This window comes from Populus euphratica, unplaced genomic scaffold (genome assembly GCF_000495115.2).
Source record: "Populus euphratica unplaced genomic scaffold, PopEup_1.0 scaffold316.1, whole genome shotgun sequence".
In the NCBI taxonomy this organism is placed as follows: Eukaryota; Viridiplantae; Streptophyta; class Magnoliopsida; order Malpighiales; family Salicaceae; genus Populus; species Populus euphratica.
In genome coordinates, this window is record NW_011500204.1 from 138785 (window position 1) to 159579 (window position 20795).

General features: G+C 33.9%; 3 protein-coding genes and 1 pseudogene across 3 annotated transcripts; 3 read left to right on the plus strand and 1 right to left on the minus strand.

Moving 5' to 3' along the window:
* Positions 1–26: 26 nt before the first annotated feature.
* On the plus strand, positions 27–5501 carry LOC105111977 (probable beta-1,4-xylosyltransferase IRX14; the record flags this gene model as incomplete). The annotated part of the gene is made up of 3 exons (XM_011007508.1): positions 27–523; positions 630–1202; positions 4801–5501. Coding segments are annotated over 3 exons (1305 nt in total), but the record flags the coding sequence as incomplete, so codon positions are not given.
* A 1107-nt stretch (positions 5502–6608) lies between these two features.
* On the plus strand, positions 6609–9120 carry LOC105111987 (cysteine proteinase COT44-like; annotated as a pseudogene).
* A 6262-nt stretch (positions 9121–15382) lies between these two features.
* LOC105111979 (transmembrane protein, putative (DUF247)) lies at positions 15383–17495 on the plus strand. Its single transcript, XM_011007510.1, has one exon. It carries the CDS (start codon positions 15653–15655, stop codon positions 17252–17254), a length of 1602 nt encoding a protein of 533 aa, XP_011005812.1. The 5' UTR covers positions 15383–15652; the 3' UTR covers positions 17255–17495.
* A 1314-nt stretch (positions 17496–18809) lies between these two features.
* Positions 18810–20243, minus strand: LOC105111980 (protein RER1A-like). Its single transcript, XM_011007511.1, has 3 exons — positions 19640–20243; positions 19283–19463; positions 18810–19188 (listed from the first exon to the last, which is right to left on the minus strand). The coding sequence occupies exons 1-3, from the start codon at positions 20014–20016 to the stop codon at positions 19144–19146; spliced, it is 603 nt and encodes a 200-aa protein (XP_011005813.1). The 5' UTR covers positions 20017–20243; the 3' UTR covers positions 18810–19143.
* Between the last annotated feature and the right edge of the window lie 552 nt (positions 20244–20795).

A 20795-nucleotide genomic window follows, 5' to 3' on the forward strand; every position in this document is an offset into this window, starting at 1 on the left:
CTACCTCCACGGCCCCACCTCTCTACGTAACGACACCGCTTCACCCTCTCAGCAAAACTTCCGGCATTTCCAATCCCCTAACCAACACTGCTAATGATCTTCCGGTGATTAACAAAACGGTGAGTTCGAGAGTTGTTGTCGGGCGGCACGGGATCCGGATCCGCCCATGGCCGCACCCGAACCCCAGTGAAGTAATAAAGGCGCATCAGATAATAGAGAGAGTTCAAAGAGAGCAGAGTAATCAATTCGGTGTGAAGAGTCCTAGGAGTCTGATCGTAGTCACGCCTACTTACGTGCGGACTTTCCAGACTTTGCATATGACTGGTGTCATGCATTCTCTGATGTTGCTCCCCTACGACGTCGTCTGGATCGTGGTGGAGGCCGGTGGGGTCACCAATGAAACAGCATTGATTATTGCCAAATCCGGCGTTAAGACTCTTCATATTGGATTTAATCAGAAAATGCCGAATTCTTGGGAAGGAAGGCACAGATTGGAGACTAAAATGCGGCTTCGCGCTTTGAGGTTTTTTTTTTCACAGTCAACTTTAAAGTGAATTGAATTGCTGATTAAACATAATGGATTTACTATTTTATTTATTTTAATGTAAATTTTGGTTGCTGTGAAACAGAGTTGTGAGAGAGGAGAAGATGGATGGAATAGTAATGTTTGCGGATGATAGTAATATGCATAGTATGGAGCTGTTTGATGAGATACAAAATGTGAAGTGGTTTGGTGCGGTTTCAGTTGGGATTCTTGTTCATTCGGGTGGTGCTGATGAGACGTTATTAACTGCTGCCGCTGCCGCCATGGTTGACAAGGAGGCGGAAGGAAATTTGCCCAATCCAGTAGTGCCTGTTCAGGGTCCGGCTTGTAATGCTTCTAACAAATTGGCTGGTTGGCATACGTTTAATTCGTTGCCGTATGAGGGGAAGAGTGCGGTATATATTGATGATAGGGCTACGGTGTTGCCTAGGAAGCTGGAGTGGGCTGGGTTTGTGTTGAATTCGAGGCTTCTTTGGAAGGAAGCTGAAGATAAACCAGAATGGGTTAAGGACATGGATTTAGTTGATGAGAATATAGAGAATCCTTTAGATCTGCTGAAGGATCCTTCCATGGTGGAGCCACTTGGGAGCTGTGGGCGACAAGTTTTGCTCTGGTGGCTCCGTGTTGAGGCTCGTGCTGATAGCAAATTCCCTCCAGGGTGAGTTTTTCTTTTCTTTGTATTGCCGATTTTTCTAGATAATATCAATTGGAATAAGTTTGCGGTTATCTTTAGCATTGTCTATTCATTTTAATTGTTCAGTGTCTAATTTCATAAATTTATAGACAGTGAGGTCCAGGAAGTTAAATCATAGGAGTGCGTACCTCCATTGCTTAAACAACCAAAGTACAAAAGCTCAACTCTAACAACCTATTCACAAGCATATAATCCGTTAAAATCCCTCCAACACTTGATTCTAATAAATGTCAACTACACACTGCCTAATAAATTGACCATAACTCCTAGAAAATCTAGAATTTCATTTTGCTTTTTGGATTGTAAACTAGTCTCAATTGTTTCCGTTCATATATAATTCACCTAATAATTCCTTTAAATAGAATTTATATTAAGCTCCCAAATCATTCCTCGAGGTTATTGTCAGATAACCTGCACTTCCTTAACTATTTTTACCATAACTATTTGTACAAAAATCAGATTAATGCACCATTTATGGTTAGAAACTAGACAGAATAAGCTTTTCTTATGTATAAAATTTGGGTAAAAAATTGCATCTATTCAATACAGTTTTTGGGTCGAACAGAAGCTTGTGTCTGGGTCGAACAGAAGCTTGTGCCAAACAATTGAACTGGCAATTTCTCACAATTATACCTAATTGCTAACCTAATAATTAAGCACGCTTAATTGATCTTACAATATCATAAAATCTATCATACTTATTGTATTTGGTCATTCATACAAATACCACTTAAATTTCTTAATTTTATGCTCCTTTCATATAGAAAAAAACCTTAATCAATCCAAAATCTTTATAAATAAAAGAGATTCATATTTCTTACCTTGAAATCAAGAAAAATAAAATGGAATTTCAATCCTTCAATGTCAATCTGGTTCAATATTCTTTGCACCTATAGAAGAACAAGTGACTTTGAGGTTATGTTTTCTCTAGACTGTAAAGTTTGTAAAACTAGGGTAGATAAACTCTATGATTCCATCTTTTCTTTTACATAAATATAGGACTAAATGGGCTACCTTTACACACACACACACTAAGTCCAAGATAAAATTATATGTATATTTAGTTCTTATAATACTCTAGCCTAAAAATATTTGGGTTAGGGTATTACAATTTGTTGGTTGATTTCTATGCAAATTTAATTAGGGTATTACAATTTGTTGGTTTATTTCTAATCAAATTTAATTTAACTAATTAATGCTTACAGATGTGTTGTTCTATTAGTACGATATTGCAATTATTTCATGATTTCATGAATTGCCTATTGTTATAGTCCAGTTTTTGTATTTTCTAGTTGGTTAATTTTGTGCACCCACAATGTAGTTGATTTAACATTCTCTTTGTCCGGCAAAGAGTGTCCATCATTCTATTTCAAGGTATTCCAAAATACATATCTAGTTAAAGAACCAATCACTTTTTTCCTAGTATACCCTTAAAGTTCCAAATATAACCATTTCTTACTGAAAGAATAAAGGGGCAGTTGGGAAAAATGAGCTGGAACTGTGCTTAATGAGTTTTCTTAAAATGCATGTGAAGTCAAACAGGACACTCTTTGTGAGAGAGAGGGAGTAGTATTCATCTTTTGGTGAAAAAATATAGACTCAAGGCTACTGAAAAATGTGAACAACTAGATGTCTGAAGTATAGGCTTTAGAATGATTGTGTTGTTAAATGTTGATGAAATAGATCACATTCATCTTTTATTGCTACTGAAAGAGATTGGTGGTACCTGGGCTCACTTAGAGATTAATAGTAGTTGGTGATAACTTGAGAAACACTCAAGAGAATTTAGCCTTTCTCCATTGTACGGAATATATTTTTGAGAAGCCTGACACTCACCTTTCTTCATTCTTAAGGGAACTAGGGCACTACAGATGTCAAACGCTGTTGCATGTGTCTATTGATCCAAATCCCATTATCCTAGGCATTCTAGGAGCTGCACAAACCTGCCTCATTTATTTTGTAGACAGGCTGTTCATAATCGGCATATGCTCTTTATGTTGAAAACCATATGCTCTTTATGTTGAAAACTTCTCCTTCCTTTACCTATATCCCATTAGTTTAGGCTTACAAGATTAGTATGGGTTTTCCATAGAAATACTTCGGCCGTAGTGATGTGTGTTTACCTGGCTGGGTGTCATTAAGTATGGTCTTAGACTCTTACTGATACCAGTCTGGGCTTTGCATCGCAATTTCATTGCTGAGGCCATCCTGACATGGCCATTTATAGTCTAATTTAAATGGAGGTATATGCGTCATTGTCAACCTTAATTTACTAGTTGTCAAACAAACTCAACATACATGGTTTGCTGACCTTACCCGTTACATGTTTACTTATATGGATCTAATTGTAAATATGTCACCCAACCAATATTGTGAAATCAGTTATATTCCTACCAGTACCTTTTTTGCTAAAATTGCCTATGGAAGGAATAATTGATATCATTACATTAGTTTGGTGCCAGCTTTGTAACTTGCTTGTATTTACATATGGTAAATATGTTTATATAGACAATATTAACAATAATGGCAACAGCAACAACATACACATCACTTCCTTTGGTGCAGAGCAAACATCCCAACATATTCTTCGAATTCTTCAGTGGCTGCTTCATAACTAACTAGTATTTAATTTGCTGTAAAATCTTAAAGAAATGGTTGTTGTTTAACTAAGTTATTTGCTAAATTTCTTATCAAGTCATGATTTGCTGCGCAACATATTCTTTGAAATTTTCAGTCTTGCTTCACAACTAACTAGCATTTGATTTGATGTAAAATTCTAGAGAATTGTAATTGTTCAACTGAAAATCCTTCCTGAACTTCTTATTATCTCATGTTTTGTGTGCAAAACTCAGGTATTTACAAACCTAACTGGGTTTACCATGAGCTAGAGAAGGAACTCAACTAACCTTGTTTCTACAACTGTTTAATTCTTTAAATATTGAATATTTTGCCAGTGGTTGGCATGTGTTTCTTCAAAATATAAAGGCTGAATCATGTGCCTTATTCTCAGCTCATATCAAAAAACATCCCCACATAAAACATCGATAATCTTTCTTTATGTGATTATACCCAAGTTCTCAAGCACTTGTGCCCTCTTGTCAATAGAAAACTTTCGATGATTATTGTATCACCGGCTGCAATCTGTCTTATTTGTTTTGATAAAATAAGAATGCTCCTTTTCATTCAATACTAGCTTGTTCCCATCCACTGGAGTGTTTACCTGAGCCCAGTCCATTTCATGAGGATGACGGTGCTTGGCTACTTGAAGAAGAGATTTCAAAATTTAAGTAGTCCTTTTTTGGTGCTCATTTGTAGCTTTATAATTATACAAGAGGCTTCAAAATTTAAGTAATCCTTTCTTGGTACTGATTTGTAGCTTTATAGTTATCCCCACCATTTGAGTTTTTGCAAAATCTCCACAAGCAAACAGTTTCATGTTGCTAAACCTTCTGTATCTAGCTATGAGTTAGTGCCCACTAGTTTGCTCCTTTTATATTTATTTATTTATCATGGAATATAATCTTGGGAATGCTAAATAGTTTCTCACCCCTTTTGCTTACAGGTGGATAATTGACCCACCTTTGGAAATTACTGTGCCATCGAAGCGAACACCATGGCCCGATGCCCCTCCTGAACTGCCTTCCAATGAAAAGATATCAGGTAACCAAGAACAGACTGCTAAGCGTTCTTCAAAGACTCGATCACCCAGATCAAAACGCAGTTCAAGAAGTAAGAGAAAGCATGAAGCAGTGTTGGTGGAGACACAGGTTTCTGCAAGGCATTCTGAACAAAATTGAAATGGTAGCTTGAGCACACATCAGAGATACTGCCTTGTGAATTTGACACTGCTGGCCTTCAGGATGAAGATATTTTATTGATAAAGCAAAAGGCACACGATCTTAATTACCAGGTGGGTGGCAAGTACATCTGAAAAGAAATTCATTAAAGCCAGGCCAGTTGAAAATGTTCGTCGGAGCTTGAATCCACCATTGTTTTGCTTCTTTTATTTTTTTCCTTTTCTTTTCTATATGTTGGGGTTGATTTGTTGATATTCTATGGATAAGGTATGTCATCACAGTCTCCTTGCCTCCGCTGCCAAGAAACACCAGGTTCTTGTATCTGATAAGCGTCAAATTTCATACATAATCTTCTAAATAGGAATCTAGAGTCTGTTTAGCTGCTGGATTCAGTAAAAATGAACCTCATTGTAATAAATTTTTTTCGTTTCTTGCAAGCATGATGACGATGATTGTGATGTGCTTCTCCCATTTTGTCTGGATTGATACAAAAAGAGTGAACCTTGGAGATTTTGGCCAAATGTAAAATTGGCTGTCCAACATGAAACATAATCTTGACCTGCACTACAGAGGAATGGTTAAGATTCCATGTCTACAGTTGAAAATCTTGAGGTGAGCGAACAAAAACAATAGTTCAATTGGAGACTTTGAATTTGTATTTTAAAGATTATCAATTCAAGTTTTATAAATTTTAGAATCATAATTTTAGAGTCTATAAAATTAGTTATAAATTGATTTGAATACTTAAGTTAATAATAAAAAAACATAATTTGTGACGACAAAAAAACTTGAATTTCTCGTTGTATGTTCAACTACTTCCAACTGATTTTTAGGATAAAGAAAACTAACAAATACTATTTATAATTGCCAACTGAAAGCTAAGTTTTATAAATTTTAGAATCATAATTTCAGAGTCTGTAAAATTAGTTATAAGTTGATTTAAACATAATTTGTGATGATAAAAAGACTTGAATTTCTCATTGCATGTTCAACTACTTTCAACTGATTTTTAGGATAAAGAAAACTAACAAATACTATTTATAATTGCCAACTGAAAGCTTGGTTTGGTCTTGTATTTCTAATGATAAAAAACAACCCACAAAACAAACATAAGGCGTCATCTTATTCCTATCTTTACAGGACATGGTTTCAATTGCAAATAAAAACCATACCTGGATTATCATGATCAAGATCAAGATCATTAATTTTCTTGTCTTTATAAACTTACAGAGCTCCCTCCTCCTCTTCATAAGAGCTCTTTTCCTTCACCATTTTTCTTTCTTCAAACCAATATTAATTCTTCTTTAGCAATACCAAGTATGGCACTCGCCATATCAACCCTTCTCTTTTTTTTTCTTTACTATATCATATGTCTTGGACATGTCAATTTTTAACAATGACAACAATCACCTAAACCATGATCAGTTGAGCTAAAGAAGCGATGATGAGTATATACAAATGGTAGCTTCAAAAGCATGGTAAAGCATATAACAGGCTAGGAGAGAAAGCAAAAAAGTAAGAAATTTTTAAGAATAATTTAAGATTCACCAATAAACATAACTTTCAAAACTGTATGTACAAAGTTGGTTTGATCAATTCTGCTGACCTTATCAACCAACAGTATGTCATGTTCTTAGGCATGAGGAGTGACCTAAAGTGTAGATTAATGAAATCCAAAAACCCGAGGGAAAGGTACGCTTACAAAGCTAGAGACAAGCTGTCAGAATCTATGGATTGGAGAGGAAAACAACCTATTAATCTGATCAAAGATCAAGGAAGTTGTGGTATAATATATAATTCATTTACTTTTGTTTCTTGATCATATATATATATATATACATCTTCTTCTTCTTCATCATCTTGGTCTTGTTCAAGAAAAATTATTAGCTCAAGAGTCCTCTTTTAGGGAGGGAAAAGTTAACAACCAAGTGAGCTATTTTTTCGTAATAGATGTCATTTTTAGTAGAAGGAAGGTTTCATGGCCAAATCACAATCACAATACAAATCTATAATTGCACCCCATATTCATTTGGATCATAAATTTTATTTTTGTTGTTTGAACTCAAGTTTTAAATTAAAGATACCATGTTACATTGTGACTGAAATCGAATTCGTAGAAGTTGGGTTAGTGGTACAATGCTTGTTATTTTTCTAGACATGAAAAATGATAGTTTTGATTAGTAGGGTTTTTATGTCTTGGTTGGAATGATTTTTTTTTTTGTATGATAGTTTTGATTAGTAGGGTTTTTATCTCTTGGTTGGAATGATTTTTTTTTTTTTATGAAAACAAATAAGAAATAGTTAAGTTAATTTGATTTCTGATTTTTATTTAAATATAGTATTAATAAATGAAAAAATAATGTTATTAAGTGAGAATTAAAGTTGGTGGTAGGGTTTAAGAACTTGAAATATTATCTCTCTCAAGTTTTATCATATTTTTTTAATAAAATTTCTATTAATTTTTCATTTTTATTTTTGCTAATTCCAATTATCTCTCTCTCTTTTACTTAAATGATTTTAAGATATTTCTTAGATTTAAAGGATGAAATTGAGTAAGAGGAAAAAAGTGGAATACAAGTAAAACATATGAGAATTGGTTGGAACAAAAAGAAAAGATGTGGGGATGATTAAAATAAATTAGAAACAAATATTAGAAAAGAGACAATATACATAAAGATAAATCTCAATCAAATTGAAATTTATCCACAGAGAAATCACATTAGCCGGACAGCCTTATCACAGCTCACGTCAAATCTTAAAAATTTTGAGTTACCACCTAGTTTCTGAGAAAAGTCGGGTGATTTGGCACTTGCCTTCACTCTTGTTGGACCTGGGCAAGGCCTAAAACACAAGTAAATAGAACTTGGATCATGGCCAGCCAATCAAAGTGACAGAAATTGTCGATGCATGCAGGTAGTTGTTGGGCTTTTTCAACAGTAGCTGCAGTGGAAGGAATAAACCAGATTGTAACAGGGGAGCTAATCTCTCTGTCAGAACAGGAACTTGTAGACTGTGACAGGTTCTATAATGCAGGTTGCAATGGAGGCCTCATGGACTATGCGTTCCAATTCATTATCAACAATGGTGGCCTGGACACCGAAAAGGACTATCTATATCTAGGCAATGATGATACATGTGACAGAGACAAGGTTGGCGTACACATCCGAATTATAATCAGCACAGAGTATTGGGTTTTGTTTTGTTTGCGGTTAACGTTTATGGGGTTGTTGCCTGTTTTTAATTTCGCAGATGAAAACCAAGGCTGTTAGCATTGATGGGTTTGAAGATGTTTTGCCTTTTGACGAGAAAGCATTGCAGAAAGCTGTGGCACATCAGCCAGTTAGCGTTGCCATTGAAGCCAGTGGCATGGCCTTACAATTCTACCAGTCTGTAAGTGACTCACTCTTCATGCTTCCTAAAACTAACTATTTCTGGCTTTTAACACTTGAATTTGTAAACCTGTTCGTTCTCTTTTGATTTACTCAGAGAGTGTTCACTGGTGAATGTGGGACAGCTCTAGACCATGGTGTTGTTGTTGCTGGATATGGCACGGAGAAAGGACTGGACTATTGGCTTGTTAGGAGCTCATGGGGCACAGAATGGGGCGAGCATGGATACATCAAGGTGCAACGTAACGTCCACGACACACACTGGCAGATGTGGGATTGCAATGGAATCTTCATACCCAGTCAAGAATGGCCAGAACACTACTAAACCTTACTTGGCTGATGAAAGCGCTGGTGAGAAGGTCAGCAGTATTTGAAGCATCGTATTTGCTAGCTGTATCGAGCAAAACAAGAAGGCAAGGTGGCTAAAGGTCCAAGTAAGTTGATGATTGGTGAGATTGTGTGTTGATTATTGTGCTGATCACAAGACTCTGATCCTTCTTTGTCTAAGTTTACCAAAAGGACAACGAGGCCAGCTATTCATGTTTGTTTCCAATTCCATGGATGATTGTCTTTGTATGTGTAGTTTTTCATTGTCAAAACAGCAAGTGAAAGAAGAGACATATATGTTGAAACTAAATGTTAAGTCCTTGTTGTTGATTGTTTTCTTTAGAATATACTCTTTATAGTTTTGGACTAGTTTAAACGCTATATTGCAAGTTAAATTAAAAAAATATATGAATATATTAAAAAGATATTGAGAATATATAAAATTATTTGATATTTTTATTAAATTCTGATAAACAAGCTAATCTTAAAACTTCTTACTTAGTTTAAATTTAATAATAAATAATATAAAAATTACCTCGATATAACCTGATCAACTTAGTCAGTTCAAAAACATCTTGATTGATAAGTAAAAAAAAAAAGTATAATAATGAAATTCAAATAATAAAAATTTCAAGACCAAACTTCTTGTTTAGCCTAGGTTTAAAATTAAACTGTATAGGAGTTGTCCCGACATAATTCAATCGATTTGGTCTTTCTAAAAGTAACCTGACCGACTGATAAAAAAGAAAATTAAAGATGAAATTAAAAAAAAAAATTAACAAAAAAAACTTTTTTAATTTAACTTTTTACCTAACCTGAATTTAAAATTAAATTATATAAAAATCATCTTGAATTAATTTTATCAATCCAGAAACATCCTCAATAACTGTTAAATTTTTTATCCAGAAACATCCTCAATAACTGTTAAAAAAAATTTATAAAAACAAAACAAGAGACAATTGAAATATAAAAAGGGGAGAGTGAGAAAAACGAGGGAAATTGATAAGAAAGAAAGAAAAAAGCTTATAAACAGTAAATCTCGATGGTCACTTCGACGTACTTTTAGTAGAAAAGTATAATGTCTCAAATGAATCAAGTTATATTTATGCACCTCAGAATCTAATCCCACCAATTTATCATTCATTTCTCTTAAAGCTTTATCGTAGAAATTTGAAGAGAAAATCAAAAGCTTATAGATACTGAATATATTAAAACAAAAGCTAAAAGATATTAGATATTAATTGCGTGTATATCCTAATTTTTGTAGTAAAATAATTATTTTACCTTTAAAATTACTAAATACTCTTACTTGTTTCTAAAGGCTTTTTTGGAATTTGATTTTAATTTAAGAATTAAAATTACTAAATTACCTTTAAATGTCAAATTTTCTTAGGCTTGCGTCATGAGTTTTTTTCTTTTTTTGCATTTCATCTTTTTTTTTATATAATTAACAAGTTAACTCTAGAATAATTTGGTATTTTAAAAATATTAAATAAAGTTTTGGACTTAACTATTTAATTTTCAAACTAAAAGAACAAATACAATTGGCAAAATCCCCGAAGGCTGTGACACAAATTCTTATACTAAAAAAAACCCTCCTATTTGTTCTTTGTTTTAGTTTTGATCCTCTCCTTTTTTTATTTTTTTCCAAACAATAAAATTGAATTATTTTTTATAAAATCAAGCACCATCCCAATAAAAAAATATTTTTTAAAAAAAAATTAGATAATCACAAAAGAAATAGATTGAAATAAACTACCAACCCCAAACTTATATCAATACAGCATTAAAAGATCAAATTAAAAAAAAAATTATCAATAAAGGTAAAAAAAACAAGAAAGAGGACTAGAATTGATATCATATTTTTCTTAAAAACAAAAGTCCTGTCATTATTTATTTGTTTTAATTATGATCATCTCATTTTTAATTTCATGCAAACAAAAAATTCAAATTCTTTTTTGTTAAATTGATCATAAAATCGATACCAATATAGTTTTTATAAAAACATGATAACCACATAAAATATATATCAAAATAAATTAATAATCTCAAATTCATTAAACTCAATGTTATATAATGAATTTGAAAGAAAAAAATTAAAAAACAAAAGTGAAAAAAAAAGAGAGTATGAACCCACTATAGTAAAATATTGATGGTTTTTAGCTTTTAGTTTAATTATAATTTTATTATAAAAGAAATTAAAAATTTTAATGTTTTTTTATAGTGTTTTGTATTACGCACTAAGATATAAAATAGCTTGCACTATAGCAAACAATGCAATATCAACTGTTCATACGCATGGAAAAGTTCAATATGGCACTTGATGAGGGTGGAGTAAGAAAAAAAAATTAAAGTGGCCAAATTAAAAAAATTAATTAAAAAAAATTAAAATTTTAATTATTTTATATAAAAAAAAGCTGGAAAAAATTTTCTTGAAGGCTCTGACACCTCCGACTCATCTCCCTCTGCCACTAGCTCTTGAAGTTTTCTATTTTCTATTTTATTTGATCCTTATAGTTTAAAGTGTTTATATTTTGGTTTTAAAACATTATTTTTATCATATTGTAGTCCTTAAATATTGAGATAGATGAAGAAAGATTTCAATGGACTATAAATTATCAACCAAAAAAAAGATATTGGTGACAATATTTTTGATCAGGGAAATGAGAGTTTAATAAAGTGATTTTGCTCTTTAATTATATCAAATAAAATAAATCAAGCACATAAAGTTGTTTTTCATTTAGTTTATTTTTTATTTTTAAATTTAGTAAAGGGTATTTAGAGAAATGAGAGCTCTATAGAGTGATTTTGCTCTTTAACTATATATATAAAATATAGATTAAGCTCATGGAGTTGTTTTTCATTCAATTTATTATGATAACCACATAAAATATATATCAAAACAAATTAATAACCTCAAATTCATCAAACTCAATGTTATATAATGAAATTAAAAGAAAAAAAATTAAAAAACAAAAGTAAAAAAAAGAGAGTATGAACCCACTATAGTAAAATATTAATGGTTTTTAGCTTTTAGTTTAATTATAATTTTATTATAAAAGAAATTAAAAATTTTAATGTTTTTTTATAGTGTTTTGTATTACGCACTAAGATATAAAATAGCTTGCACTATAGCAAACAATGCAATATCAACTGTTCATACGCATGGAAAAGTTCAATATGGCACTTGATGAGGGTGGAGTAAGAAAAAAAAATTAAAGTGGCCAAATTAAAAAAATTAATTAAAAAAAATTAAAATTTTAATTATTTTATATAAAAAAAAGCTGGAAAAATTTTTCTTGCAGGCCCTGACACCTCCAGCTCATCTCCCTCTGCCACTAGCTCTTGAAGTTTTCTATTTTCTATTTTATTTGATCCTTATAGTTTAAAGTGTTTATATTTTGGTTTTAAAACATTATTTTTATCATATTGTAGTCCTTAAATATTGAGATAGATGAAGAAAGATTTCAATGGACTATAAATTGTCAACCAAAAAAAAAGATATTGGTGACAATATTTTTGATCAGGGAAATGAGAGTTTAATAAAGTGATTTTGCTCTTTAATTATATCAAATAAAATAAATCAAGCACATAAAGTTGTTTTTCATTTAGTTTATTTTTTATTTTTAAATTTAGTAAAGGGTATTTAGAGAAATGAGAGCTCTATAGAGTGATTTTGCTCTTTAACTATATATATAAAATATAGATTAAGCTCATGAAGTTGTTTTTCATTCAATTTATTTTTTTAGTTTTAAATTAATTAGAGTGTGTTTTGGGGTTGAAAATAAAATTATTGAATTTCTTAAGATGTTTTTGAAGTGTTTTTAGATGATAATAACTTGAAATTTAAGTTTTGGGATCTAAAAACTTTAATTTTATTTTTTTCAATTAATTGTTTAAATGTTTTTTTAAAATTTTAAAATAAAAATCACTTTAAATATAATTATTGAATTAATATTTTAATATCCGATTACACCATGAATTTTTTTTTAAATATTAGATCTTTATTCAAAGTTTAAGTTTTTATTCTTCTTCACTTTTTTATTGTTATAAATATTGTTTACAACATTTAGCCATATATTAGAAGTGTTATTGATATTGTATTTATTTAGAGATATTATTGGAAAAAAATTATTGAATTACTAAAATTTATAAGGAGTTACACAACAACAATAATCCCTATTACTATTATATAACCTCTATGTAGTCTACAATCTATGATCTTCTTCTTTTTTTCTTTTTTTTTTTTTTATGTTTTTTTTTTTTATTATATAAAAATATGTACGTGGGGTGGCCGGGCCAGCTTACGCGTACTACGACTAATCCCCACGGTCCACTGAACACCCTGCAAACCCAGCAGGCAGGTAAGGCAGCGCGGGGCTGACAGGCATGCAACTCCAAGGCTCGAACCCGTGACAGCAGAAGACGCAAGACGTCATTCCACCGCTGGGCCGTTGTCTTGGGTGCATCTATGATCTTCTTTAATGGTAGCTGAAAAGTGAGCTAAAACTATACCATCAAATTATTACAAGGCCCTGGTCCGTCTGATCGGACCAAGTATAATGAATTTATTACGGTAGTTGTTGATAATATTAGAACACCCACCACGAACAAATCCATTTATTTAAACACTCAAAAACAAAATCTAAAAAACTTGAAATTAAATCAATTTAGATTTATTTTCATTAATCTAAATCTATCTTTTCAGGAAATATTGAGATACCAAAAAATAATTATAAAAAATTATTACATGGACCTGATCCGTCCGATCGGACCAAGTATAATGAATTTAATATTGAGATACCAAAAAATAATTATAAAGTCTCTTAAAATTTATAAATGAAAAAAATCTATTTTGATAATAAAAAATAGCTTGAACTAAAAAATAGTTATTTTTTTTTATCATGAAATCTAATGATTCCTATCTTTCTCTTCTCTCTATCCAAGAACTAAAAAATAATAAAAATATTATTTTATATAAAAATTAATTTTTTAAAAAAATTAAAAGGATTTAAATTATATAATTTGTATTATTTTAAAAATTTGAGGATTTAAATATATTTTTCCTGAAATTCACGGCATGTCAATAACTTTTTTTACTCTATTATGACCCTTTTTTCTTCTTCTAATTTTACTATTAACTAAGAAATAAAGCAATTAACTTTAATTTAATAGCTCAAAATTATTTTTTAAGCACCAAAACGAATCATTAAAAAAATATGGAATTTAGCTTCATACTTTTAATTCACAAGTTCTATCTATTATTGGTTCCTATACTCTTTGATTATTTTTTTTATTGAAGTATTGTACTCTTTTTATTATTATTATTATTATATTTATTGAATTCTTATACTCTTCATTTTATTTTGTGGCTGTCCGTTGTTAATTTATAAGCTGATGCCAACCCTCAGGGATTCAAAAGCCAATTTCAAAGAAGAAGGTGTCTCACTGCCAGCCAGGTAGGCATTGCGTACACGGATCCTATTTGGACAAAAACAAAGAAAGAAGCAACAAGTACGTGGCATGTTCATAAAAGCTAATCCACTTTTAGGAGGTAATTTATTTATTTAGGTGTTGCTTGTATCCAGCTAAATTTATAAATATTGAATTAAGAAATACAAAAGGGAAGTTAGAAATAAAATAAAATAAAATAAAAAGAAAATACCCCATCCATCATTGACCAACATGCTTGCTACGGGGTGTTTGGGATATAGCTTTTTGATATGTTTTTTATTTAAAAATGTATTAGAATAATTTTTTTATTTTTAAAATTTTATTTTTTATATTAATATATTAAAATAATCTAAAAATATTAAAAAATAATTTAAAATAAAAATATTAAAATTTCACAAAACTTCAGTAGAACGCTACTATAAAAGTAAAAGTAAGAATGTCTGCATAAAGCAAACCATATTGTGGTGTAGGTAAGGCATGGATGTTTGTTCAGGCCCCACCTCCCAGTCCTAGCTGGCATGATGGCGTCGTGGGTTTCACGTCCCCACTTTGTTCACACGTGAAAAATACTAAATAAATTGCATTAATCATGTTTAATTCACTTCTTCCGCCAACTTGGTATGTTCCCAGCCCCTCCCCACTTGGCACCGTGTTAATTTTTCATATTCGGAGCTCAGCTCATCCCCAGCACTCTGTAAACATTTTGACAGCAACTATGCAGTGGCTGACAAGAAATTATATAATTCATCCAACATTTCTGCAAGTAAATACTAACATAAATTGATGCCAACCCTTGGAGATAGCAATCCCAAAACCCATACCGAATAAATATCTCAAGGAAGCTAAAACTCAGATTTAAATACGAACATTAATCAAAAAGTGTTGCATTTGTGTTTATTAAAACTACTGAATTTTGCTAGAAAGAAAACAATAAATAAATGAGATCTTTTGAGAAATTTAATTTGAAGTGATTAGGAACACGAGTCGGAGGGGGATGAGTATCAGCTTTACGAACGTGGTGTGCTCGGATCCATTAGAGCCCTATTAAAGTATGAGTTACCAGATCCTCATTGGTCATGCAAGAATTTGATTACAGACCGTGTGAACGTGAAAGAAAGTTGGGGAAAGATAAAATACATGTTAAAGTTGAAAATGATACATTCCACCTACAAATTTTCTAAAAATTATTGTTCTTTCAAGCGAAGGGGTCTATGTGGGCTATCCAAATTAATGGTTAGGCTCATCGAAGTAGGGAGATAAAAACTAATATCTAACTCCATTTTATATCATGATGCTGGATAAGATCTTATTCAAGTCAAGAGAGTTCTTTTTTCTCTTTTCTGTCTTTTCCCCTTTAGAAATAGTTGCTTTAATTGTTCCGTTTGTTGTTTGGAAGGGCATCCAATAAGGCAAGATCAAATTCAGAATTTCTTTTCTTCACTAAAAAATGGTTGCTGTGTTCAACAAAGAGCTCTTAAGTTGGTACCTTATCACTCTCAAACTCAGAGAAACAGTCGAATCTGCGGTTCCAACATCTCCTGCTGGTGCCCCATTGCTTGAATCTCCAGAACAACCTCAACAGGGGCAGAAAAAACAACAGCAGACGCCATCAGATTCCCTGCAGATTGTGATCGAAGGTGATGAAGAAAATCATGAAGATCACGAGGAAACAAGATCACCAGATTTTGACTGGGTGATATCAATCGGAGAAAAACTTAAACAAGCTGGCCAAGAAGATGCAGCATGTTCATGGTCAAAGTTGTCCATCTATCGAGTCCCCCGCTACCTACGAGAGGGGGATGACAGGGCTTATGTCCCCCAGATCGTTTCCTTGGGGCCTTACCACCATGGAAAGAAACGTCTTCGCCAAATGGATCAACATAAGTGGCGTTGCCTTCATCGTGTCATCAAGCGTACTAATCAAGATATAAAGCTATATCTTGATGCTGTAAGAGAAATTGAAGAGAAAGCTCGATCTTGCTATGAAGGGCCAATCAATCTTAGCAGCAATGAATTTGTGGAGATGATGGTTCTCGACGGTTGCTTTGTGCTTGAACTGTTTCGAGGTGTCGCTGAGGGATTCAAGAAACTTGGTTATCCTAGAAATGATCCTGTTTTTGCAACGCGTGGTTCAATGCATTCTATTCAGAGAGATATGATAATGTTAGAGAACCAGCTTCCGCTGTTTGTACTTGATCGGCTTCTGGGTCTTCAGTTTAACAATTCTGATCAGAAAGGATTGGTAGCCCAGCTCGCACTCATATTCTTCGATCCTTTGATGCCAACAGATGAGCCACTGACAAAAAGTGATAGGAATAGATTGGAGTCCTCTTTGGGATGTGCCACTACCTTCGACCCCTTGACAGATCAGGGAGGCCTTCATTGCCTTGATGTCTTTCGAAGAAGTCTCCTGCGCACAGGGCCTAAACCCGAGCCCAGAATTTGGATCAACCGAAGGTCAAATGCCAACCGCGTTGCTGATAAGCGACGCCAACAATTGATCCATTGTGTCACTGAGCTCAGAGAGGCTGGTATCAAGCTCAGGAAACGGAAAACTGATCGATTCTGGGATGTTAAATTTAAAAAGGGGATTCTCCGAGTTCCTCGTCTCTTGATTCATGATGGTACTAAATCCCTTTTCCTCAATCTTATTGCATTAGAACAGTGCCATATTGATTGTGGCAATGAAATTACCTCTTTTGTGATCTTCATGGACAACTTGATTAACTCCCCTGAGGATGTAGCCTACCTCCATTATTGTGGCATAATTGAGCATTGGCTTGGCAGCGATGCTGACGTTGCAGACCTCTTCAACCAACTCTGTCAAGAGGTAGTTTTCGATATAAACGACAGTTACCTGTCCCGATTGTCTGAGGATGTAAACCACTATTACAATCACAAGTGGAACACTTGGCGTGCTAGTCTGAAACATAATTATTTCAGCAATCCCTGGGCAATCGTCTCATTGTTTGCTGCTGTCGTGCTGTTACTACTCACTTTGACACAGACCTTCTATGGAGTTTATGCTTATTACAGACCAAGTTCTTGATTGCAGTGAGGCTTTCTTGACTCTTCGTTTGTTTTTCTTGAGTTGCAGTTTCTGAATTAAGTCTTTCTGACGAGGAATGGGTTTTTTTATATACAATATCCTGATCTCCCTCATCCTTTGAGGTGAGGATTGTTTGGCCTCAAGGCTTTGATTTTTTGGCATTTCTCTGTATGAATTTATTAATACACAGAAGTTTGCTACGGTAAAGCAGTAGAAGCCAAATGCTAGAATTTGTAAGTTTTACTTGTTTTCTCCTTTTCAATAAACTTGCAATGCTAAAACGGCCTGAGTTTTCAGTGAAGGAGGTGAGCTTGACTGATAAATTTACTCTCCAGCTCCATGTCCAGAAGAAAATCCAAAGAAATCAAGAGCTCGAGGAAAAAGTTTAGGCCACCACCTACATTACCAGTCTTTTAAATTCGAGACTACGCAAATACACTTCTGCCATAGCTCTGGATGACTGTTAGGAGGTTATCATAGAAGCATTCAGGTCAAAATGTCATGCAAGCACGATTCCTAATTGCAAAATAGCCTTCCACTTGGTATACTAAGTCGAACATGTTCGTTGAATGTCAAGTTTCTTCAGAATCGAAATATGAAGACTAAAGAAACCTTGCAAAACCCAAAACTAAAAATAGCGAAGAACAAGCATACCTTCTGCAATATATCAAAGAAAAGGCCTGAGTTTTCAGTGAAAGAAGCATACCTTCTGCAATATATCAAAGAAAACCTCCATGATTTCTCCACTGACATCACCAGTATTTCCTTGGTCATATAACTTCAAATGGCAAAGATAAGATGGCAAGTTGTGCTTTGAGAAGGAATTCGCAGATATCATGCTGCTAATATTCATATTTGACAACATGAGAAGAGTACATCGTGTAGATATCAATTAAGCTCATCATAAAGAAAACAGGACACTAAAATCTGCTAATGATCAAACCGCGGGGCTTGTTGCACAGCTGTTTTCTAAAATTAACTTCCTGCAACGCCCTGAATTACAACGTCAACGTTTTCTTGATGAGAATGAATCAGGACATAGTAACTTTGGTAATCGGTTCCTGTGCTTGTAATTAAGTTGTAGCCATGGAGGGAACCACAGCTCCACCACTAATAATTCTAAGCGCTTATGTGATTAATCAGAGTACCATGTAAAATAGGCAGCCTGACATTCATGACTCATCTTGCTTTAACATCTATTTTGAAATGAATAAAGCTATTTGTCACCGAAGTTTGATCACCAATAACAGGAATGAAATCACAAAGTTCGTATGATATCTGCCACTGTCTCTGATCATGTGCACTTAGCAGCAAAATTTCCACTATAAACAGCATCACTAATTTACAATGCTTTATGCTAATCTGCATGGCCGCAGGCCAATAAGTACACAGGTTACATTCAAGCTAGCTCTTCTAGATGTACATGAACATGAAAACCACACACCAAAACTAGGGATTTTGTGCATGATCAAACCGCTGTGGTGCTGCGTCCTTGGTATAAAAGGAATGATTCAAACGAACATGAAAAATAAAAAACATCTCATATAAAAGGGTATCCTTGAAAGAGAATTGGCATTTCCAACTGATGAGAAATGAATAATGTATAACTAGATTGAGCATAATCCTAATGCACTGATTGACTGGCATTTCCCTCAGTAAACTACAAATCAGTAAAGTAACAATACAGAAACGAAATGTGGCACGCCCTCTTCTATATAAAAAAAAATTCCTTATGAAAAAAGAGCATCATGAGCCACTATGATTTTTTATGCTAAACTTTCCACAGGCAAGCTGGCCGATAAAAATGTGGGTAAGTCTTAGTAAGAAGAAAGAATCAATCAAAGAACCAAAATTGGTCTTCAAAACATCTTCTACAGCAATTATAGCCTTCATAATGCACTGTCAGTCGAAGGTGCCTTCTTTCCATCATATCGCTGTTAAAGAGGAGCAAATAACCGGAATTAAAACCAGTAAACAATCAATCACAGCAGCAAACCCAAGTAAAGAATGGCATACAATGTCAGATACCTGTTTACCGGTAGAGAACGGAACATATCTATACTTGATCATATGCGAAATCTGTCTCCTCATAGTAAGAACGAAAAGCACAACCCAGTAGGTGAGTAATATAGGCCAGAACACAGGCACATCAAACACACTGAAAAATGTCATTACAAAGGCAATACAAAACGCCTTGGTAATCGAATACCTACAATTAATACCAACATCAACATCAGTTATTCAATCACACATGCATGACCCCTTAGCTTTCGCCAAACAAACAATCAAATTATCCAATTAATCAACATTTCTATCAAATCATGAAACCCTAGAAACGGTCAAAATCAAATCAACGATGACGATTGGATGGTACCGGTACATTACCAGAACTTGAATTCCAGTAACCGGCGGACGAAGGGGCGAAACTCGTCGGATCCACGAGTAGGAAGAGAGGGCCCGTCATGGATCTCGGGGTCAATTTGGGGAGACAAGAATCCAATCAAGAGATTAAGCAAGTAAATACCAAGACCGTAAGTGATTATGTAGAAACCTTGAACAAGGTAGACGCGGATTACATAGATCAAGACCACGATTAAGCATGCGATCCAACGGTAGAGGATGTAGGGGACCGTTTTGTCAAGAAAATGTTGGAACCGCTGTGAGACGACGAAGGACCAGCGTGAGATAGTGGTTGCTGGCGTTGATGATAGAGAGGACAGATCGTCTACTGAAAGAATCCCGCTTGGCTGCCCGGCTTCCATTTCTGTCTCGTCTGATCTGGTTTGGTCCGGGTCCTTCTAAGCTCTCTCCTGTGGACAGGCGACTCTGGGACTCCGAAGCTGTGATTTGAGCTGTTTTCTTCTTTCGTTGTTGATTGTGTTGATTTTTCAAGGGAGGGATAGCAAATTGGTGGTCGCAAATTCAACCGAAACAGAAAAATTTTTGCCCGATTATATTCAAGTTGGGATTTTGAAGGTAAAAACTCGGTTTTGGACGAGGTGTGGAAGGTGGAAACAATCTACCCCATCCGCAAATCAAGAATGCCCTTAAAGTCTGACAAAATTACATTTATACCAGGAATAATTAGAAGTTCTCATTTATCGCGCCATCAAAACTCCCCCGTCTCTCTTCTCCAGCCGGTGGTGGCAGCTCCAACAGTCCGTCATTCTTAGCCCCAGCAGCCCGTCCAATGATGGATGGTGGTGCCCTCTCTGTTGTTGCCAAAAAAGGTCGGGCCTTTTTCTTATTCTCTATTTTATTTTTGGCTTGGCAGGACCAAGGGTTTTGCTTCTCTCTTTTTTTCTCTATGGGTTATACTTAATTTTCAATGAGATAGTTTCTGTATACGAGTTTTCGGTTGATTGGTCTTTGTAGGTCTTTCCATATGAGAGGGATGCAGTGAGGTTGAGGAAGGGGAAGCGGAATCGCCATTGGTTTTGGAGGAGTGGATCAAGGACAGTGACAAGGTGTTCGAATTGTCGAAAAGAGTTTTACTGCTTGCATTGCATCAAAGAGAAGCATGCTTTTTTCCTTTATTGAT